The sequence below is a fragment of the Paroedura picta genome, chromosome 4 (genome assembly GCF_049243985.1).
Source record: "Paroedura picta isolate Pp20150507F chromosome 4, Ppicta_v3.0, whole genome shotgun sequence".
Classification (NCBI taxonomy): Eukaryota; Metazoa; Chordata; class Lepidosauria; order Squamata; family Gekkonidae; genus Paroedura; species Paroedura picta.
This window is the reverse complement of record NC_135372.1, coordinates 5,599,766-5,615,114: the sequence shown is the minus strand read 5'-3', so window position 1 is coordinate 5,615,114 and position 15,349 is coordinate 5,599,766. Positions and strand designations below refer to the sequence as shown.

Here is a 15,349-nt window from a genome sequence, read left to right as displayed (position 1 = left end):
CCACACCTGGAGTACTGTGTGCAGTTCTGGAGGCCTCACTTCAAGAAGGACGTAGATAAAATTGAAAGGGTACAGAGGAGAGCGACGAGGATGGTCTCGGGCCAAGGGACCAAGCCCTATGAAGATAGGTTGAGGGACTTGGGAATGTTCAGCCTGGAGAAAAGGAGGTTTAGAGGGGACATGATAGCCCTCTTTAAGTATTTGAAAGGTTGTCACTTGGAGGAGGGCAGGATGCTGTTTCCGTTGGCTGCAGAGGAGAGGACACGCAGTAATGGGTTTAAACTACAAGTACAACGATATAGGCTAGATATCAGGAAAAAAATTTTCACAGAGTAGTTCAGCAGTGGAATAGGCTGCCTAAGGAGGTGGTGAGCTCCCCCTCACTGGCAGTCTTCAAGCAAAGGTTGGATACACACTTATCTTGGATGCTTTAGGATGCTTTGGGCTGATCCTGTGTTGAGCAGGGGGTTGGACTAGATGGCCTGTATGGCCCCTTCCAACTCTATGATTCTACGCCCTATGAAGAAAGGCTGAGGGACTCAGGAATGTTCAGCCTTGAGAAGAGGAGGTTGAGAGGGAAAAAGGTTGCTCTCTTTACATATTTGAAAGGCTGTCACTTAGAAGAAGGCAGGGAACTGTTCCTGTTGGCAGCTGAGGATAGGACCCGCAGTAATGGCTTTACAGCACACATAATGGTACCAGCTTGATATCAGGAAAAAAACAAACAAAGTAGTTCAGCAGTGAAATAGGCTGCTTAAGGAGGTGGGGAACTCCCACTCACTGGCGGTCTTTAAGCAGTGGCTGGACAGATACTTGGGTTGAGCAGGGGGTGGGACTAGATGGCCAACTATGATAAACAGGGTAACAGGCAATTAACCTGCAATCAATCTTATCTAATGCAGTAGTAGAAGGACTTCTTTGTACATATACACAAGGATGCATGAAGTTCAGGTTGCAGCTTACATAACAGAAGAATATACTGTGCATCACATCCATTTGAGATTTACATGTGGATAAAGCTGCCTACAGAAGAAGAAGAAGAAGAGTTGGTTCTTATATGCCACTTTCCCCTACCCGAAGGAGTCTCAAAGCGGCTTACAGTCGCCTTCCCATTCCTCTCCCCACAACCGACACCCTGTGGGGTGGGTGAGGCTGAGAGAGCCCTGAGATTCCTGCTCGGTCAGAACAGTTTCATCAGTGCTGTGGTGAGCCCAAGGTCACCCAGCTGGCTGCATGTGGGGGAGCGCAGAATCGAACCCGGCATGCCAGATTAGAAGTCCACACTCCTAACCACTACACCAAACTGGCTTATCTTTGGGTACAATTCTTATGGACATGCAATTGCCTTCCTTTAATTATCTGTGGAGCAGTAAAGGATAAAAAAGTTGTCTGTTGAGTTAGTCGGTGCTGAAGAGGCATAAAGTTCTGCTGCAACAGAACAGAAGCAAAGATCTTGCAACAGGATCAGCTGTGTACTAGACCCACAACAAACTTAAGATCTTGCTCTTCTTGCCAGGAATTAAAATTGCCAGATGTAGGAAAACTAACTAGATCAGCGGTTCTCAATCTGGGGGTCACGACCTCCGGGGGGGGGGTCGATCAACCCTTTCAAGGGGGTTGCCGAGGCCACCGGCAGCCTCGGTGACCCAAAGGGGAAGGTTGAGAACCGCTGGTTTACCTGTTTTAGTGGCAGCGGCAGCGTCCTCGGCGACCCAAAGGGGGTTGTAGGGTTGTATGAGTGTTGGTGGGTCAGCTCAGCCTTCCATGATTGCCAGCATGCGAGAGCGTGCAACCCTATGACCTCCCTGGTCGTCGCCGTCCCTGGTCGTGCCAGATTAGAAGTCCGCACTCCTAACCACTACACCAAACTGGCTCTCCTGATACTCCAAAAAAAAAAGCAAAAAAAAAAAAAAAGACAGCTAAGCATACATGAATGCTAAGCATGTCTTAAGCATGTTTTCCCTTCCCCTACGTTTCCTGAGCACCATCCCCCACTCCAGCATCCACAAGCCTTCAGGCGGATAGCAGATCCCACTCACTCGGCTAAACAGCATGCACTTACACCTTTCAAAGTCAACTGAAGCGAGTGAAGTTTAGAAAAACAGGATTCTGTCTAGGACTGCGTTGTTAAATAGGAATAATATATTCCCTAACAGGGCCTATTTTAGGGGTGGGAGGAGTTAAATACTTTGCTTTCAAGGTGAAGATTCAGCCTTGGTGGAGGAGGAAACAAGCAAGAGACCGCCGTGGGGTTTTTAAGCATGTGCAGAGTACACACCCGCCTGCTTAGTCCCCACTTATTCACCAGGGGAGAGGCAAGATTCTTATTTTTTTTTAAAGCTTTACCATACAAATTGCAACCTTCTCGCACTGCTTACCTCAGTGGTCCCCAACCCCCGGTTTGGGGACCGGTATCGGTCCGGGGCTCAGTTGATACCGGGCCACGGCTCCTCTTCGTCCTCCTCCCCGGCTGCTGCCTTGGGGGCTGCCCTGCTATTCTGCCGTCCACTCACCTCTGGTGCTCTCCAGCAGCCGCCATGGCTGGGGCTCCCCCTTGGCGTGGCACTGTGCAGCTGCTGCTAGCAGCACCCCCCAGCAGGCACTGGGAAGTCAGGGGCACCGGCGGGAAAGCAAGTGGAGCAGGGGCTCAGGTGACGGCGACGTCCCTCGGCAAAAGACTACCCCCCCCCCCGCCGGTCCTCAGTAAAATTGTCAATTGTTGACCGGTCCCCGGTGATAAAAAGGTTGGGCACCTCTGGCTTACCTGATGCCTTGGCGCTCGCAGCAGCCGTCCTCTGGAACGAATAAGGTAATAATGGAACCGCTGGGCTCAAAGGGAGGCGCATCTACGGCCGCTAGCACAGTACCTTCACTAAGTTTGGCCCCGCGCGGCCCCCTTACAATCCTAGCCGCCGTGCCCAGCCGTGTACCAGCTAGCCAATAGAAATGCCATATAAGGTGTTTAATTGCGCATGCGTCGTTTTTTCCAGAGCCGGAATGTCAGACCGTGGCGCATGCGCGTGGGTGTTCCCGTTGGTTCAATATTGGGAACAGTGAAGACGGCCGGGTTTGGCCGATTCGCTGGCGGGTGAATCTCTTCTTCCTTAACGATGTCTATGGTTTCTCTTGTAGAAGGGGGGGGGGGGGGAAGAGAGAGAATGATTGAGTCGTAAGAAACTCCTTCAAGACAAGGCTGGGCTTGTGCACATGCGCAATGAGAACGAGCGCCCAGAGTGCGGCGTTGAAAGGGGAACAGAAACGCTGAGGCTTTTTGCGCACGCGCGGATCCGACAACGGCATTTATGTGCGCATGCGTAGAAATAACCTTCTCGTCTTTCATTGTCTTCCCCACTTCCGCTATAGAATTTCTTTTTCTGCGGAAGCATTTTGCAAGGCGACGACTGCCGTCATCTGCGCATGCTCTTAAGGAAGCGGCCCGGGCAGGGAGTGTGGCGGTGCGCTAGGCGGATTCTTGCAGTTTATGGGATCCTTTCTTGGGCAGAGGTTGAAGGGGAAGGGTGGGGGGCTATATTAGGGGAGACCCTCCCCTGGGATCCAAGCGCGGAGAGGCTCGCCTCCCCGGGCCTTGAAGAGGGAAAGCGGAAGGCCTGGCTTGGGAGGTGGCTTGCCAACAGGTTAACGGGAGCCTTGGCTGAGGTAGCCCAGCGGAGCCTCTCTTTGGTATGGAAGCGACTGCAGTTGCTAGCAGGCCTGGGGCGACTGGCGGGAGGACGGGACTGGGGTTCTCATGGAAATTGAGATGCAAGTGATAACTTCGGCGGGTGGGTTCTGTGGTCTATGGGCCTGCCCCCTCCCTTTCCTAAACTCTGCCTTCCCCTGGTGCGGTCCTCAAATCTCCAGGAATCTCCCAAGCCAGAGCTGGCAATCTTAGGACAATTTACTGAGTGGGGACACCAGGCTTCAGTTGGGGCCTGGAGAAACCCTGTCATTACAGTTGATCTCCAGATATTGGGTTGCCAACTAACAGTACCTCTCCAGACTGCAGAGATCAGATCCTTTGGAGAAAGTGGATGCTTTGGAAAGTGGTCATATTCTCCCTGGGATCCACCCCCAAATCTTAAGGAGTTTCCCACCTGAATCTTGGCAATCTTACCTTCCTGGAGGGGGGGGCTGGGGGGCTGGCAACCCTATCTGGATGGCAGAGATGGTTCAGTGGTTGCCTTGGAGGTGGCTTCTGGCATTATGCTCCACTGAGGTCTCTTCACAAATTCCCCTTTCCCTAAGCTCCATCCCCTCCCAAATCTCCATTCATTTCCCAATCTGGAACTGGTAACTCTGAGCTGAGGGAAAGCTGGCCTAACAGGTGAAGCACAAGGAAGAATCTGGGTAAAACATTTTCTGTACATATATCCTGTATTCTTTTGTAGGACAGAAGGTGACGAATCTAAGTGCTCACTCAGAGGTCATCAGGTTTAGTCCTGAGGTGAGTGCTTGTGAAATGCTTGACCAGGCTACGACTAAAGATTTTGTTCCTCTTGGAAAGAAGAGGGCACTTTGTTCCTTGTATGAGGAATTTTGTGAGTTGCTTTGGATAGCCCAGGCAAGTCCGATCCCATCAGATCTCAGAAGCTTAGCAGGGCTGGTCCTGGCTAGCACTTGGAAGGACAGCTTCGATGGAATACCAGGGTCATGATGGAATACCACGGTCACCTCTGAATGTCTCTTGCCTGGCACCCAGACAATCTTAGGATCTCCGGGTAACATTACACACATGCCATACGATAAGTAATAAATGAAGGCGCAAGAAATTGTGACAGACAAAGTTGCCTGCAAAGGTAGGTGGGGGAGCAGTTAAACGGAGCAGGTGGTTGCCTGATAGCTGATAATAAGTGCACTACTGTTCCCATTAAATCCTTCCCCAAGCTTGGTGAGCCTGTCATTAGCTGTTTGGTGGGTGCTCCCCTACCCCCAGGAGTGGAGATGGTCTCTGCTGCCTGGATGTGGAGGAAAGCATGCAGGTACACAACGTTTCAGGTTTGTCTGAATCCGAAAAAGCAAAGGGGTATTTGTGCCTTTTGGATTTGGGCCAAATGCATACACAATGATTGTTAGGGGGGGCACCTGCCTACTCCATCATGACTTCAGCTCTGTGGAATGGGCCCTTGAAGAGGTGAGGAGGACTCCCTCCCTGGAAATGTTTGGAAGGCACTGCAGGGCCTTCTAATTTGTCAGGATTTTTGATGCGTTTGAATGGCAGGCATCTTAAGGGGGGTAAGATTTGCGGTTCATTTTATTCTGGTTTTAACTGGAAATGTTGTTTTAAATTATTGTAAGATGCCTTGAATCACAGTGAAAATTAGTGCACAAATAAGTGATTTTCTATTTAGAGTTGACTAAAGGGGGGCATGATAGAGGCTTATAAAAATTATACATAGGGTGGAGAGAGTTGACAGAGAATCCCCCCCCCCCACTCCCAAAATACTAGAACTTAACACCCCTATGAAGTTGATGGGAAGCAGATTCAGGACAGACCAGAGGTAAGATTATTTTTTAGAGTGTCATTAAAATGTGGAATTCACTGCCAAAGGATGTAACGATGGCCACAGGAATAAAGAGTTTTAAAAGGGCATTAAACAGAAGCACTAATCCTCTGGATCTCAATGTCAGGAGGCAGTACCAGGGGAAGTTCTTGGCCTCTACACCCTGTTACTGCACCTCCTGAGGAACTGGTTGACCATTGAGGCAGAATACGGGACTAGATGGACCACTGATCTGATCCAGTAGGGTTCTGCTGATGTTATTATCAAGGAAGGCCTTGATCTTTATGCCCCGTTGTTGACCATCCAGGGGATCTGGCTGGCCACTGTGTGAGACAGGATGCTGGACTAGGTGAACCACTGCTCTGAACCTTATGTTCTTAGGTGTGCAATAAGGGGACCCTGGCTCTGGGATGCCCCCTCATGTTTTTATGACTACTGTCTTGCAGCAGAACCAAAATGACCTCTCGGCGGATGACGCGAGAGACTTTCGATGCCCTTATGCAGGCCAAGATGAAGCGGTACCATCTGGACCGAAGTGACCCCATCGACGAGGCCCTCCATCAGCTTCGAGGTAGCATACCAGTTGGGGTGTGATGTGGCTTCTGCTTTGCTTCACAGCTGCCTGCTTTGTTAGAGAATAACACTTTATGCAGTACTTCTTTCTGCTCAACACATTTTACATATTAGCTTTCTCTGCTTTTGTGTTGTCGGGCAGATCAGTACAGTTACTCCTCGCTGGGAGTGGAACTGCAGCCACTCGAGAATCAGTCATCTAAGGCCACCTACTAAGTTCCTGGTGATGACAAAAATTGATCAATGGATCTCTTGGGTCACAGCTCATTCATTCATTCATTCATTCATTCTGTATTTATATACCACGCTCCCCGAAGGCTCAGGGCGGTTTAGATAGGAATAAGGAACAATACATAAAACAGTCCATAAACAAGTGAATACCTTACAATAATAATACTAATAGTTGTAACCATATAACAATATAACAGTATAAACATTATAAACAATACAACAGTGCAACAATACAAACGGGTCCAGAGCATTGGTGAAATTTTGAAGGGGGGGAGCAGGGGCCCTTCAATCGCTGTTGATTACGTCTGGTCTCAACCAAATGCCTGGTGGAAGAGCTCCTTTTTGCAGGCCCTGCGGAACTGTTTAAGCTCCATCAGGGCCCTGATCTCCGGGAGCTCGTTCCACCAGGTGGGGGCCAGAAAAGTGAATGTTCTGGCCCTGGTTGAGACCAGCGGACTTCTTTAGGGCCAGGGATCCTTAGCTGGTTGGTGGCGGTGGAGCACAGAGCTCTTTTGGGGGCAGAGGTGGGGAGGCGGTCCCTCAGGTACACTGGGCCCTGACCGCGTATGGCCTTGAAGGTAATTACCAGAATCTTTAGTCTGATCTGGAATTCAACTGGCAACCATTGCAGTTGGTGGAGAATGGGCCGGATGTGAGACCTCCACAGTGTTGCAGTGAGGATCCTGGCCGCTGCATTTTGGACCAGCTGTAGTTTCCGGGTCAAGGCTAAGGGCAGGCCTGCGTAGAGCGAATTACAAAAGTCCAGTCTAGAGGTGACCGTCGCATGGATCACTGTGGCTAGGTATTCCGGGGCCAGGTATGGCGCTAGCAGTTTGGCTTGGCGGAGATGGTAGAATGCCAGCCGCGCTACCTTTGTGATCTGGGCTTCCATTGTAAGGGAAGCATCCAGAATCACGCCTAGGTTCCTGGCGGAGTCAGCCGTAGAGAGCTGTACACCATCCAGGGGAGGCAGGCACGCTTCCTCACATGGTCCCTTCCAACCCAGCCACAGGACCTCCGTCTTTGTAGGATTGAGCTTCAGACGACTCTGCTTGAGCCATCTCCTCACTGCTTCCAGGCAGCTGGCTAATGCTTCTGGGGGGGAGTCAGGGCGGCCATCCATCAGGAGGAAGAGCTGGGTGTCATCTGCATATTGATGGCAGCCCAGCCCAAACTTCCGTACCAGTTGTGGGCTGTCCCTTGTATTCCGGCATCGATAAGGCAGCGAGCTAGAAGCTCATGATCGACTGTGTCGAACGCTGCTGAGAGGTCTAGTAATATCAGCAGTGCCGACCCACCTCGTTCCAACTGGCGATGGAGGTCATCCATCAGGGAGACTAACGCTGTCTCTACCCCATGGCCAGGCCGGAAACCTGACTGGGATGGGTCTAGGACCGAAGCTTCTTCCAGGTACTCTGTCCGTTGGTTTGCAGTGAGGGATCGAACTACCTTAAACAATTGAACCAGGCGTGAGTCTACAGATGCGATGGTAGCCGAATAAAAATTGTGATTTACTGACTTCACCGCCATCTCATAGGCCTTCATCTGCATTCTATAAGATGTTCTCAAGGCTTCGTCACAAGTCTTCCTCCAAACTCGCTCTAGCCGTCTCAGTTCCCATTTCTTGTTGCGAAGCTCCTCGGTGTACCAGGGGGCCTGCTTGAGATGGGGCCAGAGAGGGCGTCGGGGAGTTATCTCATCAATGGCAGTCAGCAGTCTGTCATGCCAGTCATTGACCAGGCCATTGAGAGAAGTGCCGGGAGGCATTGGTTCCGGCAGAGGGTTCAGGAATCCAATTGGATCCATACGTCTCCGCGGGCGAGCTAAAATTAGCTCGCCGCCCAACTGAGGAGGGGGTGGTAGCCATAGCCGAGCCTTTAGAGCGTAGTGGTCTGACCGTGGCATGGCAGTTGCCGTGACCAGATCCACATCCAGACTTATGCCGAAAATAAGATCCAGGGTGTGGCCTGCTTGATGGGTGGGGCCAACAACAAACTGCGAGAGCCCTAGTGTTACCATGGTTGACACCAGGTCCTGTCATACACCTATGACTTCCAGAGGTGAAATGTTTTGAAGCTTGGGGTTTTTTTGCTCATGTGAAGTACAGTATAGTGTTGTTGCGTGGTTATACTGCTTTCCTTGCACATATTTAAAATTAGAAGTCAGGGCTCCATAAGGAAGGGGGAAGCATTGAGATCTGGGAATCCCCCTACACCCTCCAAGATTCTACAAAAGGAGGAGCATGACCAGGTTCTGGGCCTCCCATGGCCTTAGGCTGGTTTAGGGTCTTTGCTCCTTTTTACTTTGGATTAATTTATAAAGTCACATTTTATTTAGCTTCACTTGGGAGTTCTACGAATAGGTAGATCTTTTCTGCTCGCGCCCCTGTTTTGGTGCTCTCATTATTAGCACAGACCATCCACTTCTCTATTGGGTATAACGATAAGGGAGATGCTTCTTTTAGATGGTGTATAAGCATTGCTGGTGTGAAGAGGAAGGGGAATTTCACCCTTCAAAAGCCCAGTGAAGGTAAAAATCAGCTAAAGGAGGCCAACCAGAAAAGAAAACCAGCAAGTGTCACATGAAAATTGCGGGTTCTGAAAAAGCATTTCCTAACCAAAATGAGTAGAGAAGGGTGTGGATTGGTGATGGTATGTCTTTTTTAAATTTCCTTTTCATAATATCAGACCCAGTGGAGATTTTGAGCTGATATCGCTGTTCGGTTAGTAGTATCTTGGTAAGCAGCGGGTGCCTTGTTTGCATGTCTCCCTGCAGTTCATTCACGGCCAGTCGCACGGACCCACTATGATGAGGATTTCATTGACAACAGCGAGTACCCACGTAGTGACTGGAGAGAAGATACCCGTGAGGATTTTTCACTGCCCTCCTATAGATCTAGCAGCCCCGTTGGAGAGGAAGATGACTACTATAACAAAAGCTACAGTCAACTGTCTTCACGGAATCGGGACTATACCCACCCAACTTCCCGGGAACGAGACTATGGCCGTTCATCTTCCCCAGACCGGGATTATGATGGTTCCCTGAACAGGGATCGCGCATTTGACCGCCCAGTTTCTCGGAAGCGAGAATATGACAACGGCCCTCCTCGGAAAGCCACTCGACTCCATGCTACTGACTACAGCTCTTCCGAACTGCTGAGTGATTTTAGATCTCTGGGGCCTTTAGAAGAGGATTACAGCACTGCACGCAGTCAGAGTAACGACTTGGACTATGGATTTCCGCTTGAGCGAGAATTCAGTCCATCTTTGCGGGGCAGCCGAGGGAGGGGCAAACGGGGCATGGCCACTCGAGGCATGGCTAAAGGTAAAGGGGACATGGCTGGTCCCCTCAAGAAATGGGAGGATAAAACAGACTATCAGTTAACAGACCCTCCTGATCGCCCCAAGCAGAGAATTATGCCTTCCAATCGACCCCACCTTAACCTGAGACCCCATCTGGCCCTCCCAAGAGTTGGCCTGCATCTTGGCAATCTGGAGTCCACGCAGAGCAGCTGGGATGAAGAGCCCAATTTGGACCTGGCCAGCCCTTCTGACATCTTTTCAACTTTCGGCATTGAAATCATTAAGTGGGCAGGGTTCCAGCAGATCAAGAAAGACCCAGAATACTTGGAGTTGTATCAGGTCCTCTTCTCGCTGGAGACGGAGACGTGTGCCAAGGCACTGGCCTCGTTCAAGTGCTCGCTGAAGCCGGAGCACCGTGAGTTCTGCTTCTCCGTCGTCAAGCCTTTGCAGCATGCGGCCTTGAAGACCCCCAAGGTGGACAATGAGTTCTTGAATCTGCTTATGGAGAAGAGGGTAATGGCAGCCAAGAATGACTTTTTCAAGGTCATCAAGCCATTTGACCAGTACATGATGCGGCTGCAGGACCGTCTCCTCAAAAGCGTCACTCCCCTCCTGATGGCCTGCAACTCCTACGAGCTGAGTTTCAAGAGCAGTAACTTCAGTGACCACCAGCAGATGGCCACCGCCTTTGAAACCACTGTTTCCCTCTGCCGCAAATCCCTGGCCCTCCTCGGACAGACCTTCGCTATGGCCTCTGCATTCAGGCAGGAGAAAATCCTGGCAGCAATTGGGATCCAGGAATCCGCACCTCCACCCACTTTGTTCCCCAACTTCGACACCTCGGCCTTGTTTGGGAGGGAGTACATCGAGGTTTTGCAGAACTGGATGGAGAAGAGCGGCTGCCCAGTTGAGCTCAAGAAAGGCCCGTCAGCGCCAATCCAAAGGAACGTTCCGGAAACCAGGCCTAAGATTAAAAGTAAGGCATCCACTTGCAAACAGATGTTCTGGCCATATTTATGAAAGTGAAATTCATTCTCAGCTGACTTAGCCCATCTCACTTTTTTTTTTTTAAACCCTTTGAAAACTAATGGGTAAACATTCCACACACACCCTCCAGTAGCCCTTTGAAGAGGTGGCATACAAATATTCCAAATGAATAATAAGCAGAAGCTGCCACTCACTTCTGCAGGTGGGGGGAGACAAATGGGCTGCTTGTAGTAGAGCTGGGGAGAAAGAGAGGAGTACGAGTCATGATCAGGGGTTGGCAACAAGATTCAAAAGCTTCAGAAGTATGAATGCATACTGCTTAAGCTTTTTACAATGGGCTTTTCAGCATTCGACAGCCCTGTCTCAGGAAGTACTGTCCCTCCGTTCCTGTCCTCTCACCTCAAAAAGAATGTGGGGTGGAGGCAGAGGAGTGCAGGCAGGCTGACTCGGGGCCTAAAGACCAAGCCGTGCGAGGAAAGGCTGCAAGACTTTGGAACATTCGGTCTGAAGAAGCTCCCAGATCCGGATATATTCAAGGCCCAGGAGATTATTTTTCCTGGTTGGGAATTAAAAGCCAAAGGAGGGGGGGCCTTCACACTAGCGAGAGGTGATGTCCTCCCATCTGCAGTGTTGGAGGGATGCTTTAAGAACATCCCAAGAGCTGAGAGACTCCGCCCTTGTAGGCGGGATGCTGGAGTTGCCAGAGCAAGTCTTTTTTAGCTGGTCTCTTCATGGGGCACTTTGATCTGCTTAAGGGTGTAACTTGCAGCATCGACCAAGAAAACATTAGGATTCTCCTACAGAACAGAAATGCTACTCTATGCAAGTAGAAAGCCGAATTCCATGCAAGGGCCATGAGGATAAGTCCACTATTTGTGGAAGCAACCCACAGTTTGGCCACCCCTGGTATAAGCTTTTAAGAATCAACGGTCCCTCAGAAATCGGGATCACTCTGGGGGGCAGGTAGTGAGTTTCCTGCATTGTGCTGGGGGGTTGGTTTAGATGGCCTCGGAGGTCCCTTCCAACTCCATGGTTCGCTGATTCTATAATCCCAGCTTGAGTTAAAGAGAGACTCCCAATTGGTTAGCTCCAAACCAAGAGGATTGTTTTGGAAACCAAACCTCAGGTTAAAAGTAAGGAAGCGCCTCGCAAAGAAATGCTCTGGTTCAGAGAGCGAGCTATGGCAAGCATGTATCTGCCAAAGGGATCTTTGACTCTGAAGCTTATACTGTGGAAGATGCTGCTGGGCTCAGTTCTTGCTGTTCTACGTATGTGTTTTAAATTTATTCTTAAATGTATTGACTGCCGCTCCTGGGCCAAGCCAACTCCTGGCGGTTTGCCATAAAACCATCCATCGACTTCAGACCAGCATAGCTACCCTCTGCAGCTTAACTTGTGATGTGTACAAAGAACAGAAAAAAATTGAAAGGGATGCTGCCCAAAGTCTTCAGTAAATATATTTTTGCTTTATTTCCAGAGAGATGACTTGTCACCCCAGTTCCACTGGCACTTTAACCACTTCCTCAGTGACCAGTAATCCTTTGTTAGAGAAATGTTACCAGCACGTCTGATCCATAAGGCCAAATGCTTCCTTTCATAGACTGAGGTGTTTCAAAATTAATACCGTTTTCTTGCTGGAGTATTTCAAAAAGTGATGGAAGGCTTTGTGAAGTGGCTCAAGCCCACCCCTTTGTGAAGATACATGGCAGCATCCCTTTCAGGTTTTCCTATACTCTGTATCTTTCAATTGGACGGACACCATTGGGGTCGCGGCTGAACTTGCGACCATCTCCTCCGCTCACCCTTTTAATGCCCCACCAGCTCTTAACATGGCTCCACAAACTGTTTTGGATAGTATTGCAGGATCCTTATTGTGCTTCCAGAATGCAGCTCTGTTTCTCAGCTCTGTCACTTTAGCCAGCATACATTCTTAGCTTATGTACAAATAACCCTTTTCCCACTGAACCATGGCAAGTGCCGCTTGCTGGCAAGAAACCAAATCAGTTTGCTCCTGAAAATGTTCCTTGAGCATTTCTAACCGGTTGTGCATCTGTTTTCCCTTTCACAGTCCCACTGCGGGCTGATCGAAAAGTGGTGGAGACGATCGAAAAGCTGGTGAACCTGATGATCGCTGGCACCCTGAAGGCCAGAGCGAAAATTGAGTTGCAGGGCAAACCGGAATACTGGTAAATTGCTTGGTTTCCAGAGCTTTTTCTTGGGAGGGCCAGGAAATTAGACGGGGCCATTCCCCCCTCCCTTGTGCCTCCGTACAGTGACCCTGCGAGACCAGTGGACACTAAATGTGTTCTGCTTCATACCAACATGGCTTCACACTTAAACCCGTGAGAGAGGTTATTCATGTGTGGGAGAAAGAGTGAGGGAGACAAAGGGCTCTTGAACCTAGCCATTTTCAGCCTTATTTTTTTAGCCACAGCACTTTGAGGAGCTTTTCTCAGTTCCCAGGGCCCCTGCAGCGGGCTGGCTAGTTGCACAATGATCTAGGCTTTAAAAGGTCTAAGCTAAGAGTGAAATAACTAGATAAGACGAGCCTCGTCTTATATTTACATGAGTTGGATTTCTGAACATTCACTCAAGAAAAGGACATGTGTTCATTTGCTCTTCTTGAAGATCCTCTGATTTCTTTTTACCCACAGCACTTTGAGCAGCTCTTCTCAGATCCCAGGGCCCCTGCAGCAGGCTGGCTAGTTGCACAATGATCTAGGCTTTAAAAGGCCTAAGCTAAGAGTGAAATAACTAGATAAGACGAGTCTCGTCTTATATTTACATGAGATGGATTTCTGAACGCTCACTCAAGAAAAGGACTTGTGCTGTTGTTTTCATATGCTTTTCTTGAAGATCCTCTGATTTCTTTGATGAAGGTCAGATTTTTAGCAATCAATGACATCATGTGTGACAAAAAGTGTATTTCATCAGTTCAGTTACCAGGGCTTCCCTTCTCACATTTCTCAGCCTGTGGCCCCCTTCGAGAGCAAGCTTGGTGTAGTGGATAGGAGCGCAAACTGGGTTGATTCCCCACTCCTTCCAGCCAGCTGGGTGACCTTGGGCTCGCCACAGCACTGATAAAGCTGTTATGACTGAGCAGGAATATCAGGACTCTCTCAGCCTCCCCTCCCTCACAGGGTGTCTGTTTTGGGGAGAGGAAAGGGAAGGTGATTGTAACCTGCTTTGCTTCACATGTGCCAGAACCCCAGAGGCTGTTCTGACCTCTGTTCCCCAGGGTGAGCAGCAGTGGAGGCCCTAGCAGTGGAGAGCACGTTGCCCTGTGTACATTTCAACTACTAGGAGCTTTTTTTTTAACCAGGGTGGACCCGTGTAGCAGGGAAAGATGGCCTAGAAATGTTCTGAGTCAATAAATGAGCGAAGGCCTCTGTTTTCACTCACTGTGAGGGAGATGGAGTGCCTAAAGAGCTGACTGGGCTGACTGGGCAGAGGAGTATTGCAGCCCTCCAGCACAGTGAACCAGGATCCCCATGGTGTGGCATTCCACCTTTTTGAATTTGGAGTCCACCTTTAGCCCCTTGAATGGCACCAGGGACCCAATGAATGGCAAGCAAGTGGTGTGTTAGATGGGGAGCCAGAGTTCATGAGCCTGCCTTTGCTGTATAGGAAGAATCTTTGCCCCTGTGCAACCTTGACTCGCTGCCCCACTGCTGCTCTCAGCAGAGAGGCAAAGAGAAGCAGGTGGTGCACACAGTCCCATTCCTCTAAGATACAAAATACAGCAGAAAGGTGGCTCGGGGGGGGGGGGGGGGGGTCCCTCCAGACTGCTGTCCTAGAATGTTTTCTTTTAACGGCTGATCCTTCTTCCTGATGAATCCCAGGTTTTTGCATGAAGAGGATAGCCTGGAATACAAATACTACAAGCTGAAGCTAACCGAAATGGAGCGGCTGATGGCCACGCCCAAGGAGGAACCAAAGGAGGAGAAGACCCCCGAAGAGCACGCCTCAAATGCTGTGAAGCTGATAATGTATGCGCAGAAAGTGGCCAGCATCAAGAGGAGGCTTTTCCGGAGGAAACGGCCTGGGATCCTGCAGCGGGCGGCCAGGGCCAGGAAAAGCAGGAAAATAACTGTTGGGACCCAAACTGTCCTGTCGGCTGGGACAATGCTCAAGCAGCAGCGCCTGCATGGCCAGGGCTTGGCTGCATCCTCGGGGATGGGCCCTTCCTCCTCAAACAAAGCCCACCCTCCCATCAGCAGCAGTGATCCAGAAGAGCCGCTGTCTGTGGGGGAAGCTCCGGCTGGTGAGCCCTGTATGGAAGTTCCTGGTCCAGCCCAGTCCTTGGCAGACCAGTTTTCCAATGGTAGGTGAATGCAGGGTTGTCCTGTCTCCCCACCACTCCCACTGAGTTGCAGCTTTTATTTCATTCAGTTCAAAAAATTTCAATCTGCTATACAAGTTATCAACAACGAATTGAAACGCCGAGCTTGCTTGTGGCTTTTTTAAGAGAAGAAAGCAATAAAATTGGACAGAACATAACTTGTGCAGCCTGGATGGTGACTCATTTCAAGTCTCTCTCTCGCTGTTCCATGCCTGCCCCTTTTATGTGGCTATCTTGCCTCAAAGATATCGTGCTGGATGGTTTTAATTCCCTTCTCTCACTTTCCTGCCCTATGATTTATGGCAGTGGGGAACAGGCAGAGCACATGCCGCGCACTCTGGTCCAGTCCCCAGCAACTGCATTGCCGGATCTTGGGGAAGATTCTTCCCTGTATGGCAGGGGTGGCCAAACTG

General features: G+C 50.0%; 2 protein-coding genes across 10 annotated transcripts in view; one reads left to right on the top strand and one right to left on the bottom strand.

Annotated features, from left to right (window-relative positions):
* Window positions 1-3,048, bottom strand: part of ARMC6 (armadillo repeat containing 6) — a 28,675-nt gene extending 25,627 nt beyond the window's left edge. The window contains exons 1-2 of one of the 2 annotated variants that reach the window (XM_077331652.1): window positions 2,765-3,048; window positions 1,679-1,877 (exon numbers count right to left, since the gene is read on the bottom strand). The gene's annotated coding sequence lies outside the window, so the exon portion shown is untranslated. The remainder of the gene's footprint in view (window positions 1-1,678; window positions 1,878-2,764) is intronic. The other variant, XM_077331650.1, reaches the window with a different exon arrangement.
* Window positions 2,981-15,349, top strand: part of SUGP2 (SURP and G-patch domain containing 2) — a 29,309-nt gene continuing 16,940 nt past the window's right edge. For 2 of the 8 annotated variants that reach the window (XM_077331644.1, XM_077331643.1), the window contains exons 1-6: window positions 3,405-3,681; window positions 4,389-4,444; window positions 5,948-6,072; window positions 9,081-10,583; window positions 12,663-12,780; window positions 14,437-14,918. In XM_077331644.1, the coding sequence (XP_077187759.1) occupies window positions 5,958-6,072; window positions 9,081-10,583; window positions 12,663-12,780; window positions 14,437-14,918 (2,218 nt within the window). In that variant the 5' untranslated portion in view covers window positions 3,405-3,681; window positions 4,389-4,444; window positions 5,948-5,957. Of the gene's footprint in view, window positions 3,089-3,350; window positions 3,682-4,388; window positions 4,445-5,947; window positions 6,073-9,080; window positions 10,584-12,662; window positions 12,781-14,436; window positions 14,919-15,349 lie in introns of those variants that run through there. The other 6 variants (XM_077331646.1, XM_077331648.1, XM_077331645.1 and 3 more) reach the window with 6 other exon arrangements.